The sequence below is a fragment of the Mastacembelus armatus genome, chromosome 10, assembly GCF_900324485.2.
Source record: "Mastacembelus armatus chromosome 10, fMasArm1.2, whole genome shotgun sequence".
Taxonomy (NCBI): Eukaryota; Metazoa; Chordata; class Actinopteri; order Synbranchiformes; family Mastacembelidae; genus Mastacembelus; species Mastacembelus armatus.
In genome coordinates this window covers 3,890,155-3,914,104 of record NC_046642.1, presented here as the reverse complement: position 1 = coordinate 3,914,104, position 23,950 = coordinate 3,890,155, and the positions used below count along the sequence as shown (strand labels likewise).

Sequence of the window (23,950 nt, the reverse complement as noted above, 5' to 3'; positions counted from 1 at the left end):
ATGGAACAGTGTGAAGGGTTTCTGAGCGAAATGACATGGATCCATTTTGGAGTGAAAGTGGCATTCAGCGGGGTTCAAGGAGCTTTTCAAATTACAATTTGATTACATCCTCTGACATGTTGTTGTTTTGTAAAGAAGGGCCTCAGAGCAAAGGCTATTAACTTTGCGATTAACTTTGTCATGGGATTTAGTGTGAGAGCAGAACTCATTTTGAAAGCTGCATTTATAATGATTTTAAATGGTGGATGTCTTAATTTAGAGGTTTGAGTTCTGAAAGCCATCTGAAGCCATCTGCTGAGATGAATCCACTGTATTTTTGACTTTTACTGGTATTTGCTTTGGGTTTACTCTCTCCCACCTGGGTTAGCTTTCTTAGACAGTCACTTATGTTAATATTGTGTGTATTTGAAATTCAAAATAAACAAAACAGCAATTTCTTTTTGTCTTTATCCCAATATCAGCATTGTGTCTTTGTGGGGTGCTATCAGAAAGCAGGTTTACACGAACTAAACAGGTAGAGTCCTTTCACAATAAGTTTCCACTACAGCAGTTACCAAACTTGGACAAATTCAATATGTTGAGTATAGAAAAATCCAATTAGTTTAAATGCTTTTTAGACACAGGAGCATTTTCCAGCCCACAAATTAACACCAAAGTCCTGTTTACCTGAAAAATCTTGCAACTTTGTCAAATAAAAACTGTACCAAAACTATGAAGGCAGATATTTTTTGTTGTTGTTTGAACTCCCTTGATGCTCAAATAAAACAGAAGGAGAAAGAAAAGAAATTTAAAAATGTGATAAATGTAATTTTTACATTTATTTGTACAGAACTGACCCATACAGCAGGAGAGAGACTGCATGTCATTTCTCTCTCATTCTTTTGTGTCTGCAAAATGTCTGGTCTTAACTTAGAGAATCATTTTTCCAGTTGTTTGTAAAGACAAAAACAGCTATTTTTCCTGATCTTTGTACTGAACATCCAGTTAGATTTCACATTAAAATGGTGGTTTTCATCACTATTGACAAAGATGCTCTTTCCTTTATATATATATATACATATATATAATTCATTAAGAAAAAAACAAATCATTAAACATGAGGGGGGTTATTTTGTTTCTCATATTAATAACCTAATAAATTGCCATAAAATCCAGTCAGATAAATTCACATTTGAGTTAATAATGACATATAAGGGCATAGGAGGCATTTTTATGCCCAGTTTTAAAATGGATGTTGTTAGCGGTTACTTCTAAAAAGAAAATGAAATCAGGAAATGTTCCTACGGTTTGGTCAATGTAATTCACAGAAATCCTAAACACTTTTATCTCATATTGCAGCATTCTGTATTATGGGAACGTGAAACTCCTTTAAAACAAGACACACACACACACACACACACACACACACACACACACACACACACACACACACATAGACACAAATATAGACTGTCAGTCAAGTAAGCCAGATGAGAGCGACAGCAAAAAATGACGTCTTGTGCAGCCCACTTTTTTGCATTCATCCATCTTGAAAATGTATCCATAATAGCAACAAAGTGGTTTTTCCCCCCAAAATGAAGTTTTACTTAATCAAATCAGGGGTCAGAGAAACATATCTTCGCGTGAAAAGGACAGGACACATCAGGGTTAAACCGATTACGTCCTGTTAAACAGACATTTCAGAGTCTCCATCTCAGACACATTTTCCTGCCTTTTCCAGTAATTTTTGAAAGCCTTCAAGCTGTAATAAAATATCACTTTTTGTGCATTTGTGCATTAAACACTCTTGGTCTCATTGTATTTTTCTGATGATAATCACATTTCTCCCGAATCCTCCCCCTGGTCTATTCCCATCTCCCCTTTTAAAGCACTTTGCTCCTGTTTCAGCGAAGATGACACTGACTCGGGGTGAGGCAGGGGAGGGGTGGCTGCAGGAGGCTTTGGCTAACGGGTTTCAAATGGAAAGCTTGAGCTGGGGCCTCGTTCTGTAGGTTACTTGGCGTCACATCTTGTTTTGACTGAGCTGGAGAAGAGCCCCTCCACCACCACCACCGCCCTCTCAGGGACCCTCATAAAGTGCTCTGATGCTTCATAATGCAGATCATTACCCAGAATGCTGTGGAAGACCCCAGGTCCCCCCTTTGATGCAGATCCTCCCAGGACCCCCGCCGCGTTATGTATCCCTGCAGATCCCCTGCAGACGCTCTGATTGTCCATTCCTGCCCGCCGTCGCCTTGCCAGCAGCAGGGTTTATTGACACTAAGTTGCCCCCACAAGGCGATGTTAATACACACGACAAAGACGTTTCTTTTCCTCTGTGTCAACCTGAAGGTGCTTACAAGGTTATTGAAACACAGCGCCATAAAGCTAACGGTGATATGACTTAAGATGTGATTGCACCAGGTGACCAATACGTGTATGCAATCAAGTCATAGGCAATGATTTCAAAACAAGAGCAAGAGGCTGTGAATCAGGGAGGGAGGCAAAGGCCTTATGAGGCTCTGGACTGATGCAGACAGTAGGGCTGAGGTCACTGGGCTCACAGACTATGGTTTTAACTCTTAACTTCTTTCAGTCTTATCTGACTTCAGAACAACTATTGCTAGGCATCATGACTGTAATTAGGCAGGTAGGTAGTTTGTCTATAATGTCATAGTCATTTCCTTCATGCTAATCTCTGATTGGTGATTTTATCTACCTGGGCGAAACATCAGTGATCAAGCCTGGTTGTGTGCAGCAGTTTACTACAATAGTGTTTTTACTTTAATCTACACAGAAAGCCTGAAATTCAAACAACCACAGATATTGTCACCACAGGGGAAAAACCAAAAGTGCTTTGGTGGCACAGTAGCTTGAACAGCATGTGTTATTTTTGCGTTTGTTCAAAGTGCTCTGAAGGATTTTAATTCCCTGCTATGGCCCTCATAATCTTAAACAAATCCTCTGAAAGCAGAAATTTGTGACTCATAAGGTTTTCACATGATTAGAGCCTGAAGCCTGAATGTTTCTGGTAAGAATTAGTTATCTGCAAAATATCTGATATTTTCAAGGATATGTATATAGTTAGTTTCCACCGTGCATATATATTGTCCTCAAGCAATCGTTTATACATCCACACAATTAGAAACAACACAGCCACTGCTTTATTAACACTTTCCTTACCTGGACACTGTTGAACAAGCACAAAGAGGGCTTCAGGTGTTCTGGGGGTGGGGGGATTTAATGAAGGCTCTGGCATCTGTATCCGATTCATCTTGTCAATGTTGAACCTCCGTCTCTGCCCCAAACCAAAGCTGCAGCATGTCTTGCCAGCCACTTTAATTACTTTTCCTTTTGGATGAAATGGCGACCCACAGAAGTGACAGACAGCTGCAGCAATCCTGATTAATTAAAATAATAAAGACCGGGAGAAGACAAGGAGGGGGAATACCAATGTGTGGACATCTTTTCTTGATGGGCAAGTGGTGAGGGGACGTCAGACTGGGGTGGAAACATTGATTTACTTTGTGACAACAGGGTGGCCTTCGGGCTTGACAGGGATATGGAAGAAAGGCAAAGAGCAAGCGGGGTTAGAGGAAGGTGGGGTCTCTGTCCCATTCACATCCTCAGGGCTTCAGTTCAGCTCCGAGTGTGGGGACACCAAAATCCCCAGTGCCTTAGCAGCTGCACTGTCCCTCTCTGAAATCACTGGTGCCACCGCACCTATCAACATGAGATGGAGTTAATAAAAGCTACCTCCTGGGATTCATCAGCTCTAATAGCCATATATTATTTCACCAGACAAAAGAAACATCTTTTTGAATGATAAGCCCTGAGAGAGTGCATACTTTTTGTTCTGTCACTGCCTCTTTACATACTGATATCACACAACATGTTTATGGAAAAGGTGCTGTTCATGAAAAAAAAGAATAATAATTTGTTTGCAAATTAAATTTTGGTCTTATGAAGATTTGGCATTTACATTACATTTGCAAAACATCTCAAAATAAGGAATATTCATAGGTAGGACCCAAAATTTAAAAATACATATTTATGATGATTCAGTGTTTTACAACATAGTATCTATCTATCTATCTATCTATCTATCTATCTATCTATCTATCTATCTATCTATCTATCTATCTATCTATCTATCTATCTATCTATCTATCTATCTATCTATCTATCTATCTATCTATCTATCTATCTATCTATCTATCTATCTCTTAAAGCTAATTACTACATTTATATCAGTTTTAATCACATATTTTTTCCAACAGCACCACTTCTTTAAGAACCAACTTCGACCTATGGGCCTATAGTACATCATCTACACTAAGGCCAGCTAGGGCACACTAGCAGTAACATCCACCAGTATTGTGGGTTGAAATGTGAGAAGTGTACGTTTGTGTGTGTGAAAGCTGACCTGCAGTGCTCACATCCTCAAGCTGACACTTTAGAGCTGCTCTGTCTCAGCTGAGCGTGTCAGAACAACAGAGATGTGGAAAAGACCGACATGTTTACCACCTCTCTGTGAAATCAAATACAAGCCGCTCACAGCGCCTGGCCTTGTGAAAGAAACAGATTTTAGCCACTAACACTGCGAAAATGTGCATATAAAAGCCTCTGAAAAGCCTCTTTGACTTGTTTTCAGAGGTTATTCAGCACCGATGTATTGAAAAATTGTAATTAAACAAATTCCAAGAGTTGCTTTTTTGTATGTGTGGTATTAGTGGTATATATTGGAGATTATTTCATTAGAATTTATAGTTATACGTTTCTGTTATGGAATCCAATCTTGAATCTTTTCACAGCTTAGCCCTGTAGCATGGGACTGACATTCTTGTGCTTAATTTGTACAATTTCCAATTATTTCACCAGGGAAAGAGATCACATCTTGCTATATTTAGTCTCCATGAATTGTTTGCTTTAGTTGAGCTGTGGATAGATGAATATTTTACCTTTCATTATATGGTTTATACATTATAAAGACCATCAGCTTTTAATGGTTTATGCATTGCTACAGGTTAGTTTACCTAACTATATATAACTCTAAATCTACTGCAACCTCCTACTACATTACAATGCTTGCTACATGTTTTAAATGCTTGAGTATATTTTGCTGATAATATTTCTGCATCGTCACTTTAATTATAACAATGAAATCTAGAGTTGATTGAAAGGGAGTGTTTCAACGCCCTTTACCTATGGAAAGGATCCAAATAAGTGAAGAATTCCACCAAATTTTTTGTGAGAGAATATAGGATCATGTCATTCATGCTGACTGGCATACTCACAGCTGAAATCTCTGTTAGATATAATAATGTCCATGTGCTTTGGCAACTGAGAGCATTATACGCCACCTAATGGACAAATGATGCTGAGCACGTTCAGTGGTGCCATTCACAGTCATGTTCACTGAGAGCAGCTGTACAGAATCATGACGACTGATAGTAACCAGTGACTGCTCTGAAATAAACAGATTTTTTTTCCTCACAGTATGAGGTTTTTCTGCTATTTAAAACACTCTTTCTTCTTTCATTTCCAACTCAGCGGATGGTGACTGCTACAAATACACACCGTATAAGTAAAGAATCATACAGTAGATGTTATGGTTATGTCATTCTCCAGGAGGTGCCGATTCTCAGAATGAAAGTCTAAATGAAAATACCAGAAGCGTCGCTAAATTAGGTTTTAATAAATCATTTCCACTTTTTTCATTCCTTAACAAAGTAATAATACTATACTGTAAAATAAAAGAAATTGATTTTCAGTGTGGTTATTAATGCAACAAAGTCAAAAGCTCTCAGAGCAGCTGGGTATTTGATATATTCATTATCAACTGCACTGATGTACTGTGTAACAGTCCTAAACGGCGATGGATCTGGCAGGAAATGAAACCAATTCAATTGGATTTCTGCTTCATGTCTGAAGATTGGCTGCTTTGTTTCCTTTTGATTGGTCAATTAAAAGTGTGCTTCCACTTTCGAAGCCCGGACCCATTATAGAAAGTAATTTCAAGAGCCAAGCTGTTTGCCCTGTGCTGTCTGATACAAGGAATTCCCTCTCCACTTTGGCAAAGTCAAGCTAAGGGAAAGAGAGCTGGTAATATTAGCTCCCGTTTTTATTGAGAGATCCATTAATCATAGACTTCTGTCCATGACCCTTTGACCTCTGCTGACCCCTGCACATCATGTTACCAGTCATTCAAACTAGAGTTTAAGCCAGCAGGGCAGATTCTACTCCCCCAAAAACACATTGTCATCTCACTGCCTCTTTTAGTTTCTCTTTGTCCAACTTGTCACAGCAATACTTATTTTTGTTAGTGAAGCATTCAAACGTTAGATTTTTTTCCCCTTGCTACTTTACTATATTTTTGACCAAGTCCTAAAGGCCTGGAGTTCATGTAATTTCACCAGTCGAACTTTAAATGATAAACTGTGTTGTCTATGTTGAATGAACATGCAGGTTTTTAAATTCAACTATACGTAGGAAACTGTCCTGTTTTTCTTCATTATACTCATATATTTTATCCGGGATACCATGAGACCTAAATAAGAAAAAATTGAACCCAAAGGAGTTATGGCTTTTACTGGAAAGCTTTCCACAGATTTACTGGGTCAGTGCATATTATTGTCTTGATTGGTATATACCTTAAAACAAGGAAGCATAACAGGAATTATTAATAGCACACTACTTTTCTTATAATTGTTTGAGAGTATAAAAAAGAATTTTTAATAAGATTTTGAAATCCAAAATGTCAACCTGCTACGACAGCTCTGTGTTTAGCCCCTCTTATTTTAATTAACATACACAACGTGTCCAGTATCTGGAAGATGACAAATCACTTTCCAGAGAGCTGCTTGAGAGCAAAAAACATTAAGGCTGCATGCAAGCACATGCATTAGGCAATGGAAAAACATCCAGCAAGGTGGGGTGGGGTTATGTACAGCAATATACCCCCATTAAGTATCTAATGCTACTGTACCATTAAGTATGCCATGTCTTTAGTAGAAGTGTAGAATTGCATTGAAGTAATCCTGACATGACAGCAAGTCATTTTATTGTGTGCATGTTATGCTAATAACATGTGTTGACAATGTGAACCTTATATAGAAGAATATGAGCGCTATTTCATTTCCAGTTCCTTGACAAGCTATTTTGGAAGATGAATGCTGAATACATTTATTGCAGCTTTATGATGGGTCATTTAGGAAGTATCATTCCTCCAGTGCTTTTCAGAACCTCTTTATCAGCTGTTGAGCACCCCACAATGGAAGACTTGTGTAACTTTATATATGCCTTTTTCTGATGGCTACATAAACTACACTCTACCTGTTTTTCGACAGCTGAGGCCTGGGCCCAGGACAGGCTTTGAAAGCAAATACCTGATTGTATTAGTGTCTCCCCTTTAAGCTGTTGTCACCTAGCTGGCCGATTATGGGCAATTACCTGCACTGTCGGAATCCTAGCCGAATAGATTGAATTCAGATTGATTTTTGCCCAGGAAAGAGGAGGGAATTTAAAGCCTTTTTTAATTGGGTATTTGGTGTGTGCTGATCTGAACACCGTGGCCTTCCCGAGGGATCCTTTATGGGCCAATAATGGCATTGGAGTGAGTGGGGGGGGGGTGCTGCAGTCTTGTCTGCCGACTCCCTCCCAAGGCCATAACCCTGCATTTGCTCTGAGTGCTTTTCTATTATGCATTGATAGTTGAGCATCAATCAATAAGAGGGGAAACAGAAAACCCAGCGAAACCAACTTCTTAAGTGTAAAATGCCTCTTAATACCCGGGGCCTTTCAAACAACTTAACCTGGACGCTTTTTACCCTCACCCTTCCTCCCACTGCTCTTTGAGGGACACTTACCGGCGCCTGGCGACACCATGTTTTATTTAGGAGAGCTGGAAATGTGCAGCTCTCAGGTGAAAATGTACCACAACCCTCTGGTTATAGCTCAGCAATACATCAAAGAGTGTGTGCAGGCACAGAAACAGACACACAGAAGCAATCACTGCATTTATATTATATTTATCTGTTTTGCTCTTCTGCTTCAAAATACTAGACTGACAAAAAAAACTACGAAAGTAAAAATAGGCAATGACCTTTCATTAACTGGGTTTGGTTTATTTCACAGAAAATTACACCAATCCTGAAGGTCAGCAGAAACCCAGTTGATCATATTATGAATGTAGCATGTCTTGAAATCAAATCCCACAAATGATTTATAAGTGATACGGAGAAGATAGCTTCTTTACATGAACTTTACAGTTGGTTGAAACAAAAAAGGCAACAGAGTCACCTTTCTCATTGACAATGCCACAGTTCACTGAACTGGGATGATTCCGGGAAGTAAAAGGGGGGAAAACTAAGTCTCACACACAGATAAGACGAGCAGTGGGGATCAGGCATTCTCAGTGGAAGAGATAAGAGGGAGACAGTCACAGCAATGGCCAGCTACATAATACACAAGCCCACCTCCAGCCGTCTAAATCTCCCATCAGCACCAGTCCCCACTGGCCCTCCTGTCACCACTAATGCACCTTTTCCTATAGAACGAAGCCCCAGATGCAGTAAGGTTATCTGGGGCTTTGCGGGATTTCTCGGAAATTGGCAAGTTCACCTTTCCTTTAGTCCAGATGACAGGAGACGATACAGTTGGACAAATCGATTGTCGGTTGCACCGAGTGTCTTCATTCAACATCTTTGATCTTTATCAACCGCTGATTACTGTTTTTACATACAAACAGGTTAACATATAGTGAACTGTAGAGGAAAATGGTCCAGTGATTATAACAGTATTGCTTTACACAATACTGGCATAGGGGAATGTGATTTCCCATTAGTCTCAGCAGCATTAACCCTGCCCTTCTTTGGTTGGTAACATTTCTGTGAGAATGATTAATTATCCCAATAAAAATATCACATTCTAATGGCTTAATAATTTTGTAATCAGAGTTCAGCCTATTAAAACTCAACAAACGTCACCATCACATCACTACAAAGGCACCAAAAATTAGGCTTAAGTTGAGGGAAGGTGGTGGTGGGAAAATGTGGAGAGAGGGTGCCCCCAAACTACTTTGGTTACACAAACTTTGTTTTCGGGCTCAATGCATCAGAGCCCTCTCCCTCCGTCTGCCATCTGCTGCTGAAGAATCTGTTTCACTCGATGAGCCAAGCCCAGCCTTTATTGGTCCTAATGGCACTATCAGCTGAGCCGCCAAACCCAATTACCTTTTAAAAAGGGAGGCCACCCCAGCTAATCATGGCTGCCTAACCTGATTTGCCTGTGATGAAGAGACGGGATAAAGAGCAGTTAATGGAGGGAGAATGATCTCACAAATACAAAAAACTCAATTCATTTCTCCGGGAGAGCAATCTGTCCGATTCAGCGGTAATGGAGTGGAGATTCATTAGTCCTCAGGCCTTAGTAGTAGCACCGTCCGCTTATCAACTGAATGACAAAAAACATTCAATGTGCTCCCCTTATAGACTTCATGTTGTTGGGAAGGAACAATAGAAAGGTGCCAGACTGGCTAACTGAAGAAGGATATTGAGAATGGGTGGTATTTCTACATCATTTAAACCCCATATTACATTCAACCACAAAGGGTTGAAAATAGGAAGACAATGGTCTAATTTGTCAGTTCCTAAATAGTAAAAGACCTGAATTCATTGTAATTACTGCCATGTGCCAGCACTGTTACATTTTACATTTCTCTTTCTTCAGAGAAGCAATAACTGAACTGGTACAATTCGTAAATCTGTTCATATACTGTATGTCTAACTTGTGCAAGAATGCTGCAAATGGTTTGGTGCATACATATTTAATAGACTGTTTCCCAAACATTTACTAACATTATATTACCAGTAATGTGATGCAAGCAGGCTTTTTATTATGCTGAAACAGAGTTTAGCCAAAGTAGTCACCATCATCGATGTCAGCTGTGTATCTAGTCATGGCAGATCAGTGCCTCTGGAACTAAACAAGCTTATAGGATTGTACTGCCTGTTTGCCAAGTTTGAGTTATTTCCAGATTTATTCAGTATCCAGGCCTAAGCTGCAACTACATGTCAACCAACGACATCCAACATCTGCTCTGTGCTCCAGCAGACTTCAGTCTCATTCAAACACATGTTCCCATGATGATGTAAGTGACACACATGAATGACCAATTGATGCCAAGAATGTTGTGCAGGAGATTAGTCACTGAGAGCATGGGGTGAAGAATAGCAATGACCTGACCCCTAACCCTGCCAAATCCAAACACTACTGTAGTTTCAGCTTGGTCTGGCCCAGATATGATCCAGAGGACGTCGGCAAGATGGGGCATAGGGCCATAGCCAGGTTTTGCAGACGGACATTAGGCCAAAGCCAGAGTTAAAATCCTATTAGTTTGAGTTGGGAATCGGATTATCGTCGTTGAGAATCACTCGTCTGGCAACTAGGGTCTAATTTACGCCAATCAACGGCAATTATTGAGGGGAAGGGAGCCCCTATTAGAGAGCCTCATCCACTTAGTCTAATGAATGGGGAAGATTCAATCTTGGCTGTGGAGACGCAATGGAGAGCTGCAGCTGAACATAACTGCACCAGCCAGGCTAAAGAAGAGCTGCTGTTATTTATCAATGGTAGGGTTCTGTCAAGGAAAGCATGCGCTAGCCATGGAGCGCTAGGCTCTGGTTTCTGATGGTCTGGGGCCACTTTGTGCAATAAAGTGTTTAGCGGAGCTCTCTACAGCCCATTATGTGTATATCATACTTGTAAAGAAGTGTGCTTAGGTGTAAGTCGTGTGTTTAAGCCCTGAGAGCTAGATATTTTATTTCTCATCATAAATCATAAACTTGGAAATCTGTAATGTTCACTTACATTCAGAGCCAGATTCCTCCTCAAGCTGCACTGATGTGGATATTGATGAAATACTGTCATTGGCAGTAAATATACTAAATTTGGATTTAAACATTACTTCTCTGTTTTATATTATGGGGATCGCATGAGAAGAAAATATGCATTCGAATAATAGTGGCTTACAAAACATCTTGCTTTTGGCACAGTATTTGTATGCACTTCCTTTTTTATTTTGTCATGAGCAGAAAACAACGGGGGTTGACCTGATGAGATGAATAATAACTGTACTTGCTAATATTTAATCAACTCTGTTAAATCATCTGTCATTACCATTTCCCACCGTGAGAATTTCACACTCAAAACTTCCTGTTACATTACATGAATCACATTATGCAATGATGTGATTCAGTTTGTGCCACTGACTTTACTTAACTCCATTCTTATACTGCCCTCTACTGTTAGAATATTATGTGTGAACATCAGCTATGCATATGCTCTTAAACTGCATCAATTTTCAAAATCCCAAGATGATTCATCTGGTGACATACTGTTGTATATTTTATTAATACACCTATGTGTCATTTAGTAGATTTTAGAAAGCCTGATATTGGTCCACTGATATTAATTATTGCTGTAGGTGGAAGCAAAAATAATTCTGCAACCATGGAAGATTCATTTACATACACGTCATGCAAGTGCAAGTGTTTTTGGGCATTTTAAATTATGTTAGATCTTATGTGTCATGAATTCTTGGATGCTAGCACCATGCTTTGTTCTGGTGCCTTTTCAATTTTTTTCAAAAAGGTCTTTTTTGAGTTTGTACTGATGGTGTCCTGAAAATCTCACTTTGCAGGGGAAATTCCACTGCCTTTCATGGCTTTCTATAGCTTTTCCAAATTGGTGAGAGGCTGCAAATGTGTACAAAGTTATTAATAACAGCAAATATTTCCAGGGTTGAGGGTTTCATTTCCGATCAAGGCTGTTTTGATTTTTCCGCACTGAGCAAACATCCCCACAATAGGTAGATAAAATGTTCAACTTTTACTCCTTCATTGTTTATGTGCATGAACATGACTATTTGTTTATCTATTTTCTTACCATTATAACTAATAATTATCTTAAATATTTTGTAAAGCAATTCAGGGATGTACTGTATAAAAGCAAGCTATATACCAAATTATTATTTTTTTAATGATTGATGAAAGCACTTCAATAATAATTTATATCATAGAAACTGTTTCTGTAAAATTGTAAACCTTTAACCAATGCAAGAGATTTCCCTTAAACAAAAGAAGAAGAAAAAAACAATTTCACTTCCAGCTTCATTAATGGGAAAACTGGGTTGTGGTTAAGGCTGCACAGTCACAGCTGAGTGACTCATCTTTTTCCTTTATCTTAGCTGCTTATGAGATTAACTATAGGATGTGGAGCATGCAAACTCATTTCAGACCGTGCCCTTTCCCTTTTCAAGTGTGACTGATTAGAGAAGTCAATTCAAACTTTGTCCCAATCTGTGGGAGTGTTAAACCATATTTGTTCCGGTGGTGACCTTCAGTGCTCAATGGCTGTGGGCTGCTTGTTCCGTTTTACTTTTACACTCTCATAATTGCTAATCGTTGTACCCAGTAACAGCACTTCTTGATTCAAGGGGGGAACTGAAAACACTAAAACCAGTAGCCTTTCATAATGACCCTTTAACAAAATAAAAGTTTCGATTCAGGCAGCCTGCACATAAGTAGTGTCAAACCCCTAACCACAGCCACCCTTAGACACATACTTCACCGAGCCTACTCTGCCATATAGCAGACAGTTATCACTTTGCTAAATACATACAATTATGTGTCCCACACCACTACAGTACAACTGAAAATTCAGCTACCATAATGGCGTCATTGGCCATAACCTAAAGGGCTAGTGTGGCATTTTGGAAATATTCTTATTTGTTTTCTTGCTGAGAATTTCAGGAGGAGATGGATACCATTCTTAAGTCTACACTGCTGTGGTCAATCATTAGCAAAAACAATGAAAACATCGACTTGACAAACCTGTTATCAACACCCCTGATGTTTGTTTGATAAGCTATACAAACACCAAGGTCTATAAAAACAAACCTGCTGGTTCTTATGTGTGATTATTTTGAGTGAAGAAGGGAAATGGAGTCTCTTCTGACTTCCTGGCAACTTCATAATGACAACAGAGAGTTTGAACTTATCATCCAACTCACTTTTGAAACTTTTGCAATATGTCAGACTATATTCTTTTCAGATAGGCCTAGGTTACCCTTAAGCATGACATACGTAGGCCTGCATATGCATAATCAAAAAATACATGCCCTGTTAAATTAGTGACCACTTTCTACTGTCTCATAACAAGAAAGGAAACTGTGTACAATCATCAGTGGTTCAAAAGGGCACATGGTCAGCACCAGTGATGGCAGCTGATATTCATCTATGACTAATAACTTTAGCTACCAATTTATGATGTCAACAAAACAAAATCACCAGGCATTACCACACTAGACCAAGTGTCCCGTGACATGTCATTTTATCATCTCAGACTTCTCTATAAATAACAAGTGTAAGTGTAAAAGCCCCTAAATGTATGTGACAAAGATAAGCCAGTACACACAACTTTTTTAAATGATCTGGATGCAGGGAAATTCCTATACTATAAAACTAGTCAGGTTTGCAGACAGAGAGTAGGAGTGCGCTTTCTTTTGTCAGCAAGTGTATGCCTAAGGGTAGGAGGAAGTTGCCCCTGTGTAGGACCAATATATCACAATTTTTAACATAGCAGTGGGGGATGTGAGTTGAGAGGCAACGACTTTTTTATTTACTTCAAACTTTACAATGAGTTTATGAAAACTTACTGTATGCACGGACCAAAGAAAAGTGTCCAACTGGGTCAGAAACTTTTAAAACTCACTCACAATCTAAATAATTGTTTTTTTCTTTCTTAATGAAGAGATGGGAAAAAAAAACATACCAGTTTCCACAAAAGTCATAGGAAATATACTTTTAGCCTTCACTGTGATGTGTTTTCACAAATGTGTGTATAAAATTTCAATCAATCAAATACTAGTTATTTCAGTTTGGACCCACAGAGCCATGTAGCTCTAAAAAAATGCCATGCAACAGGGCGTCGAGAATTTCGAACAGTGTAGCTCATCGTGTTCTGGAAACGATCTGTGTTCGGCGCTAATGGTGAGACAAGACTCGGAAACACATCGACAAAAACGGACATTTTAGTCTTGTCTCGATCGAAGGAGCTTCAGGTTTACACAGTGAACTAGCAGGGTAAATGTAGTCGCGGTTTCAAGAGTGTCAAGTTAAGAAATTGTTTTTGTTTTAGGCGTAATATGTATTGTGCGCCATGAGGTCTCACGCTACCGTTAAGCTAAGTTATCTTAAGTCTCGGGTGGCTAGCTAACGTTAATTAGCTGCTTTTAGTTAGCTGTAGTTAGTTAGTTAAAGATATAAAGACATATAATGTCTGTAAATCCTTGTGGTAAAGGTAAAGTAAGTATAACATTAACTTAAGTATAACATTAACTTAGCTTAGTTAACGTTAGGCATGTAGTTACCTGCTTTGCAAACAGCTTTAGCTAGTTAACGCTAGCTAATTGGCGGCAACTGACTAACGTTAACGCTAAATGTTAAAATAATTTTGAATGTTAACTACAGCCAAACATTTTTCCTGTGGTTGTTTACTTTCCAATATTAACAAAAGCCACACTTTGTAATTAATTAGCTATACCAGGTCAGGGCAGGTCAGGTTAGGGGCTGGAAGCCCTTGAACCCTGTTCCTTGACCTTGTAGGCCTCAGTCATTGGGAACCTTTAGCTTGAGTTTGGTTTGTGTCACTCAGTTTTTGAGGTGGTTAATGGGATGGTTGTTTTTCTTTTTGTTTGGTTTGTGAAAGATTACAGGATGTTGTCAGCTGCCGGATCGTATGGAGGATCCAGAGGAGCCTGCTTTCCAGTGACATCAGGACTGACTCAGTCAGGTGCCTCTAGTAAGGATGCCTTTGACCAACAATTGAAAACTACATTCAGACCTAGTGAATTTTAGAATGCTCTCACATTGTTATTTTCATAACATGTTTAAATAAAAACAACCTTTTTTGTTGCAGAGCAGTTAATATTTATTTGAAAATATTTCTGGGTGCAACATTTTTATCTGTGAGATAATGATTTTAGGCCAAGATTAATAATATGAACAAACATAAATGGCCCAAATCCAACATTTACAGATAACTAAGCTACCTAATGTATTTTCAAGCTGTCATCAGTGGTTAAAAGGGGCACAAAATTAGTATTGATGCACAGTAATATTAATAACTTTATCTACTAGCTACTATGAGGTTTTGTTTCTGTTGCAGTGCAGTGAACATTTTTGATGTAGTCAAGACTGTACAGATTAAATATAAATGTGCTTTGTCTACATGTTGTTTCCTCAACTAAGGTCCTGCTTTCAAGTCAAAAGCCAAGCCAAAAGGTTCATCACCTAAAGTGTTGATTGACAGATACATGCAAGGCGAGACGCACGCCATGTCTTTGCTTCACCAGCTTGCCCGAATCTTGCACTTTCAGTTGGAAATAAAGGAGACAGTGACCACAGGTAAGGCACAACAGCATGTTTGTATGTATTCACATTCATATGTAATTGAATTTTACAGTTTTGTTTATTTTAGAACTGCAACTATTTTCATTATTGATGAAAATAATGTTTTGTTTTTTTTTTCCAGCCAACATAACAGGGCTTTATTTTGCATTTTGTGTGATTGTTAATGGGGTTAAGTACAAGACTGGCATGGGAGTAACTAAAAAGGAGGCTCGGCTCAAAGCGGCTGAGCTCGCTCTGCAGGACCTACTGCCCACCTTGGAAGATCTGAAGCCTTTCCCCTCTCAGGCATCAGGTATGTGTATAATGCTGATCCAAGTTTATTGTTTTTCTGTAACAGATGGCAATGATGATTCCTGTGCTGCTGATGATTAGCCTTTTGTCAGGTTATCCTCTTTTTACATTGAATTCTGATGTTACTGATGTGTTTGTCACTATAATGAAGTGAGTGAAAATGACACATACTGTAAGGCCCCTACAAAAGATACCACTAAATATGGTTAATGTTAGTTTTCAGGAATATGTAGTAACATCATCAATACTGTAGGTTTCTTGGTAAATGGTGGAATATATTAACAATAAAATCATTAAATAAGAAAATGAGCTTAAAAGTAATTAAGCAGCTTCCTTTAAAATCCCTTAAGGCATTGCTGTCTCAACATTGATAAATGCTAGTTCTGGAAAACCACACTCATTTATGTCACCTTTATTTACGCAGAGTAGGTTGGCTGAGCATACAGTGCTACTGTCCAACAGTTATGATGAAAACAAAAATGGTTTGGCCTAACAGAATAATAAAAAAATTAACATGATACTAACTCAATTAAAGCAGTTACAGCTTGGTAGAGGACAAATCTTGAGTGGTGAAAAATTAGTTAGAACTACAAAAAACAGTTACAGTACTGTGTAGTATCTTGTAAGGCACAAACTGTATTCATTCATTACAATGCCTGTTTTTTTTTTTTTTCTTTCTTAGATGTCCCTCCACCGCTTCCAGTAAAAGAGGCGCCTTCCTTTTCTGACGTCCATCCTTGTAGACCCCTTCACAGTAATTGTTTTTTTCTTTGTTGCTGTGCCATTTGAGATATAGCAGTATTACCTTCTAGCAGTAAGGGTGTTTGTTTTTTTGTTTTTTGTTTTTTTTGAAGGAATATTGCCACAGATGTTAGGACAATGGCACATTTTTATTTTATATTTGCTAAGTGGTTATTTGCTCTGAAAGAAAATATGGAAACATGTTGGATTGAAGTCAGGCGAAGAACTCCTTCACTTTAAATCCAATGTGTTAAAGTATAACCAAATGTTATGTTGGAATATTTAAAAAGCATTATGTGTCAAGTGAAAAGTAGAAGTACAGGGACTTATCTAATAAAGAATATTACAGTAGAATATCAAAATGCTTGACCAGTTAAAGGAAAAACAATGTAAAGTGTCTTAGTAAGATGCTGACTTATCACATGCTGCTAGAACAATGTCCGTGCACCATGGCTTGACTCTCTAACATATTTTTTTTTGTTCATGTGTCTATAATGAGATGAATTAAATTATATTTCTTTTATCATCTTAATACTGTTCAGATAGGAAGAGTTCTGTCAACTTCCAGATTCTACATGCCGTCAAGGATGAGCTCACTAAGCTGATGAGCAGCCACCCAGAGTTCTCTGCCTGTGCAGACACCACAGCAGCATTTGTTATTCAGACTGGTAAGTAAGCTCTGAGTCAAATAAGATGGATGATAATATGTACTATGAGAATGAAAACAGAGATCTACACAAATAAACAGCTTATAGTCTGTTAAAAGTAGCATGACTGTTGGGTAAGTGCGCACTGTATTGACTTCTGTCCTTACTCCCTTCTCACCCTATAGCCAGCGGATGTGAGGTGGTTGCTCTTGGCACTGGAAACCTCAGTACCAAAGAGAGTGCCTCGTCAAGTGGACGCATTTTGCATGACTCCCACGCTGTTGTTACTGCAAGGAGATCTCTTATGAGGTTAGCTGCTGATATGGCACCATGTGTACAGGAATTTTGTTTTTTGTCATATTATGCCTTAAAAAGCCTGTTTTTTTCATTATCCTCTGATGTTAAGTAGCTGAACAGTTAAATTATTTTAATTTTTTTTTATTAAAAGTTAACAAAATGAAGAACATTATTGAAACTTTTTTACTTTGTATAGACCTTCTGTCAAGTATACTAAATTACAGCTCCTGAAGCTGCCCAAACATATACCTCTATATCACCAGTTGTAAGAACCTTCAAATACTGAAAAGTTTGTTAAAAAGTGGACACACAGATAAGATAAATTTATTTAATCCCCAAGTGGAAATTCAGGTAATCTCGTGGTTAATTAGAAAGTCAAGTAGGAGTGGTCACTTAGTCAGTTGTCATCTGCCATTGGCTAAGGTTTTGTAGAGCCTGATGGCAGTGGAGATGAAGGATCTCCTGTATTGTTCAGTCCTGCGGTGCAGTGAGGTGAGTCGTCCACTGCAGCTGTTTCTCTGCTCCATCGGGATGTTGTGAAGGGGATGATCAGTGTAATCCAGGATGGTCTCTACCTTTGTCTGTGTGCACCTCTTCACCACAGTCACCAACGAGTCCAGCCTCATTTCAGTCACTGATCCAGGTTTTGGCACAAGCCGTCTTGCATCTTTCTGCTTTATGCTGCCCAAGCAGACTGCTGCATAAAGCAGCACACTTGAAACCACAGTTTTTGTAAAACGTGCAGCATCTTCCTGCAGACGTCTAAGGACCTAAGTTGCCTCAGGAGGAAAAGGCGTCTCAGCCCTTTTTTATGTTGTACATCTGTGCTCAGTGACCAACTTATTGTCCAGGTGTACACCTAGATATTTGTAGGCTGCGACCACATCAATGATGATATGACGATAAATGTGATTGTACACACACAACACAAATTCCTCTGCCTGTGACGTCAGTGTACAGAGAAACATTTGTAGACCACAGTAGCCTATAAATATGAGAACGACTTTCGGTGTAGGTGTGTTTCCTGTTGTTTTGTTAAGCTGTCCCCCAGTGCTCTGACTTGACTTGTATGTTATGATTTGCCTGGTCAAACCTGATTATGTGCAAGCTTGAAATATAAATTCACAATGAAGGTAATATGTACCCTAATATAATAGGGTATTTGTTCATATTGTGTCAAGATGTTGCCCTGATTGTTGTAAGTAGAGACTTGAACACCTTGTATTATTAAAGTGAAATGATTATTTTTTTGCAAATATCTTTTCCTTAATGGGCTTTGCGTTCTGTATAGGGTCTGTATAGTACAGGACACCATCAATCTTTAGACCCTTAACAGTATCCTAACTGGAAACATGTATTTATTTTCCTGTGGCCTTGTCTGTAGAGGGGTAAGGAAAGAAATTATCTTTACTATAAAAGTTATTCTTGTCATCTGTAGTTTAAGAATCAAAGATAAACAGTAAATTTTTTCGACGCTGTCACACCTCAGTGAATCAAAACTGAAGAGGAATGTCATGTTTAAATTGCATGAAAATAGTTAAAGTACAGATCTTGAGGAAGAGCAGGTGTGGTGAAAACATCAGTTAAATTGTGAAGGCTTAGTGCACATTGTCATTTGTCATTAACTAGCATTTAGTTTCCGAAACAGTTGAATATATAGATGTCTTTTCAGATAAAGTTTATTTATTTTTTAACTACATTCTTCATGGGGGAAGACATCCCTTTTTCATCTGTTTGTGCAGTTCTTTACCTCTTCAGGTGTTACTGCCTGTATGCACGTTTTGAATAAAATTTGTAATGAACCATTTTCTTACTGTGCTGTCAGGTTCTTCTACCGGCATCTGCTGATGTACTTCAGCAAAACGGCTAATCTGAAGGAGAAGACGGTCTTCCAACAGAACAGCAGCAGTGGCCTCCTCAGCCTGAAAAATGGCATCACCATTCACCTCTATGTGAACCAACTCCCAAAGGGTGCTGCACAGATCCCTTCCAAGCTGTGAGTGTATTATCCTCTATTAATGTAAGCACTGGTGAAATATAATACCAAAGTGTGATGTGATTGTTTTTAGATTTGGCATAAAGGAAAAGTTCTGGAAACTAAATATTGCAAGTAATACTGGGATACTTTATTTGCACAATTAGCGAATGACAAACCCATAGCGCCCCAGAGAGCTAATAGTGGTAAAGGTACATGTCTCATAAATCCTTCCTCAAGCTCTGTTGCTGTGCACATGACCCGATGTGGTTGTTTTTGTTAGCATGTGGCTCTTTATAATACCCACAGACATGCCTTTCCTGAGCGAAGTAGCATGAACAATATTTCTACTAATACAACAGTTTTAAATGCCTTTCCTCAGCTCATTGCTTTATTCTCAGGCGCCTGAACCCACTTTCCATTTCAGCGTGGCAAGTCAACAATGAGATTAGCCTCCACCTGTCAGTGGAAGGCAAGGTGATGTTCTGTTACTTTCTCTCATATAGGGGATATTTAATGTTGCTCGTGTAGTTGCTGCCTGCCCTATCATTTCATAACTACTGATTGAATTTTCTTTTTAAGGTGTTCTCAGTCTTCTCGTCAGCCATCGATAAATCTGCCTCCAAGATTGTCAGTATGTCCGCCACTGACAAGATTACTCAGTGGCAGGTGCTAGGATACCAAGGAGCCTTGCTCAGCCACTTCATTGAGCCCATCTATGTCCAAAGCATCCTCATAGGCGAGTGAATAAGTCCTACTCCTAAGAATTAGCAAGGTTTTAATTCTAACTGTGGAGTTTAGATACAGGCCCACATTTCGACTCTAATCCACCTTTTCCCACATCTGACGTTCATATTTCAGTTAAGTTAGACTTCATGATTGCTGCAGTTACTGGAGATTTACATTGTGGTGCTTTTAGTAAGAAACTATTAAACTGGAAGATTTATTGTTATTGTAAGATTTTACCGTATCACATTATTTGTGCAAGTTTGGTATTGAGGATTTAGTATATAACTCATTTAAGCACTAATCCATTTACTTACAAAAGGCTTTGTATTTTAAGCTCTTCAGTGTAAAAGTGGTATAGCCACCTACATCTAGGTGAGTTTGTGATCTCTATCCAAGCACTAGCAAGAGATTGCTTTGAAACGCTCCAATATCAGCGTCATTGGTCACTATGCTGCCTGCATACTGAGTTTACCTGGAGGATTCTAAACAATATATTAATTATGAGACAGATTAGGGCCTGATCACCCTAGACATGAAATGGATATATTTCTTTTACATTTCACATTTTCAGAATGTAAATGTAAACCTTAGTAACATGAAATTCTTGGTGTTAGTGTTGACATCACAACAAAAACAAACAGCACCAGCAACATCATCAATGTAGACGAGCTCAGTTTCAGTTCAACAATTTGCATACTTGTGATCAAAAATTAGGTGGCATAATAAATGAAGTAGAATAGAAAAAGTATCCTTTGTAGTATTCATTGTTTTACTGCTTTGTAAATGGAACACTTCTTTGAGTCACATCTAAAACCACAACTGGTGCTTTGCATTGAAACATGTGGCTACCTGCAGCTGCTAAGGACCAGGCACGTGTCTTGAAAGTAGTAAAACCAAGACAAGCTAAGAGACAACGCTACAATTACCTCGAAAAAGGGATCATAAGAAATTGGTAAACAGTCTCCGGGCAGTCCTCATTGTCTTAAATAAATGGGTTTATTTTGCTGCACGGAGATAGATGACGCAAAATTTGGTTGACCCCCTTTGCCTACCTTTACCTAAAATGCAGGGTGAACAAGGTCAGAGAGGGGCACATGTGGTTGTTCAAAACTATTGTGATCTTTTCTCTCAGTACCAGATTTTAAACAGAACCTGTTTTCAAAGAATGAATCTCAGACACCCTAAGGACTTACAATCTTCTAACACAAATCCAGCAGTTTTACCTAGATATTTGTCCTACCCTAAAAACAGGCCCTTAGGTAGCACTGTATCACGTCTATGTGTATTAAGCTGCCCAGTGTTTGCAGTTATTAGATTATAAACTGGCTGCTTAGGGAAAAATGACGTAACTAGCCAACAAATTTCCCAACATTAAAATCATCTTATTGGCAAAAGATCATTTGAATAGGTGTGAAAATATCCTACTCATGTTTCCAAGTTAGGTTTTACTAAAGACAATAGTGTAGTGTCTGATTTTCCATCTGAGTCTGCCCTCTCCTGTTTTCGTTATCATAATGACTATATGACCCACATTTGCCCATTCATGATAGAGGGAAACTCCAGAATTAGTTGCATTGAATGTGTATAAAAAGTAGCATACAACAACACTGTGTTTGACACTTTATCAGATCATTAAATTCTTTAGTTAATGTTCTTGTCATAACTTTCAGCCACAAACATTAAAGTACCAACTCGCAGACCAACAGCTGCGGCATATTCCGTTTTATAGTTTGTTTGCCAGCTGACATATACGTGTAATATACCTGCCTGTTCAAGTAGGTTAAACTTTCTCACTTTATGGCCAACTGCACATTACCTCCATAGAGTAAATAAACTTTACCTTGTGATTGAATTTTACAGGTGATTGCAACTGCAGTGATATCCGTGGCTTGGAGATGTCTGTGTGCCAGCGTGTGGAGGGGATCACCTCTCAAATGCCCATGTTCTATTACATGATGAGGCCCCACATCAGCCTGGTGCCGTCAGTGGCTGCGAACAGCACCAGTGATGGTCATCTGACCTACAGTATCAACTGGAGTGAAGGAGACAGCTCCATTGAGGTCGTGGATGGTCTAGAGGGCAAGACGGTAGAAGAGTAAGGATGACTGTGCAGTTGTTAGCATTGAGGTGTCATGTAAGAGGCTCATTTTGGATGAAGTTATTGTCAATACAACAGACTTGTTGGCAATTGGTTAAAATATTGGTGGTGCTTTTTCATTCTCAACTGGTGCTAGTTTTATACAGTACAATAATAAAAACATTACCAGCGATGTTTCCTGGTCAGTCAGCACAGTGGGGATTTACTTCCTTTTTTTTGCTTTTTAGGTTTGACTGTGGCTGCATTACTGCCATTTCTTTACACTGATTCTCTTGTTGTAGATCTCCCTTTAAGAGTGGATCTTTTCTTGCAAGTCGTCTGTGCAAAGCAGCAATGCTGCACCGTTTCAAGTTGGTGGCTAAAGAGGCCCAGAAGCAAGACCAGCTGTCCGCGAGCTCCTACAGAGAGGCCAAGGTAAACCCTGTAACCGTGTATTTTGAAAGTAATCGACACACTTTCATCGTGTTAATTGTAGTATTCATCAGCCTGCATAAATTAGGTGTTTCTGTTCCAATCATATAATACACAAAAGATTTTTAAGAGCTAGCATTAAGTCCTCTGATTTTAACAAATTTTACATTTTGAGGGAGTTGGTTTGATCATTATGAAAATGGGAGGAAACTGTCCTCATGTTTGTGGACTCCCACGTTTCTAAAATCAGTAAATTGTAGATTGAAAATCGTTTAGTGTGTACCCAGACTTAGAAAAGTCAGTCAAAGGATTGTTGTTACTTACATTACTTCTATTTGTCACTGAAGAGAATGGCGAAACCTTACCAGGAGGCCAAGAACATGTTGAGGGCGTACCTGTTGCAGCAGGGCTTTGGTTCCTGGTTGGTAAAGCTTTCAGTTAGTGACAGCTTCAGCATGTAAGTGAAACCTGATTTTCACTAGGAATTAAAAAAAAAAAATCTACAGTGCATCTTCATTGGAGTAATAGTTCTGCTCTTTTTTGTTGATATTTATGTTTATACCATATAAGTGTTGAGTTTGTGGTGATGAGAGCTTGCTCTTCAGTGTTTACTGTTTCAAAGTATTTTGTAATGAAAGTTACCATGCACTAAACTATATGGGCAGACCCTTTGTATTTTTCTTTGAATTCTACATTTGTGGTGCTGAAAACTCTGAAGTAGTGCAAGTTATATAGTTATATATGTATATATCTCTTGTGGAAAAAACAAATCACTTTTTGTCCATATTCAGTGGTTGAATTTTGATAATGGTAAGCCAGGGTTAGCACAAGAATAGAAAATCAATATAAAAAAAAAAAAAAGATGGCGTAAAGTGGATGTTCATTTTACCATAATTAACATTTTGTCATATTTTTCCAAGAAAACAGTCTTTTTGGTACCCAATGGGAATGCCTAACATATTGCTGCCATTTTCCCAAATATCTTAGTTGTTTCATTAAGAGTATTGACAGGCAGTAATGCACCCGGTTACCAACCGTCAAGCAAAACAGAAGAAGAAATAGAAGAACTACAAGAAAGTTTTTTTTTTTTAATTATTCATTTAGCAAGCACTGGTACATTAGCCAGAGAAACACAACCAAACAAACTAGCCACACACTGCTGATGCTACAAGTTTGTTTTTCCCACGTAAATAACTTTTTCGTATTATTATTATTTATATGGCGCTTGGCAAACAAGGTAAGGTGCATCACCACCACCTTCTGAAATGGTCTGATGGATTCCCAGGTTAACTCCTCCTCCCAGGTAAAT

At 38.6% G+C, this 23,950-nt stretch overlaps 1 protein-coding gene across 1 annotated transcript; it reads left to right on the top strand.

Annotated features, from left to right (window-relative positions):
• The first annotated feature begins 14,756 nt into the window (after positions 1-14,756).
• adad1 (adenosine deaminase domain containing 1 (testis-specific)) lies at positions 14,757-23,102 on the top strand. Its single transcript, XM_026330946.1, has 12 exons — positions 14,757-14,841; positions 15,291-15,446; positions 15,574-15,744; positions 16,426-16,497; positions 17,027-17,152; positions 17,317-17,440; positions 19,254-19,424; positions 19,805-19,880; positions 19,986-20,142; positions 21,993-22,227; positions 22,512-22,644; positions 22,989-23,102. Exons 1-12 carry the CDS (start codon positions 14,757-14,759, stop codon positions 23,100-23,102), a joined length of 1,620 nt encoding a protein of 539 aa, XP_026186731.1.
• The last annotated feature ends 848 nt before the right edge of the window (positions 23,103-23,950 follow it).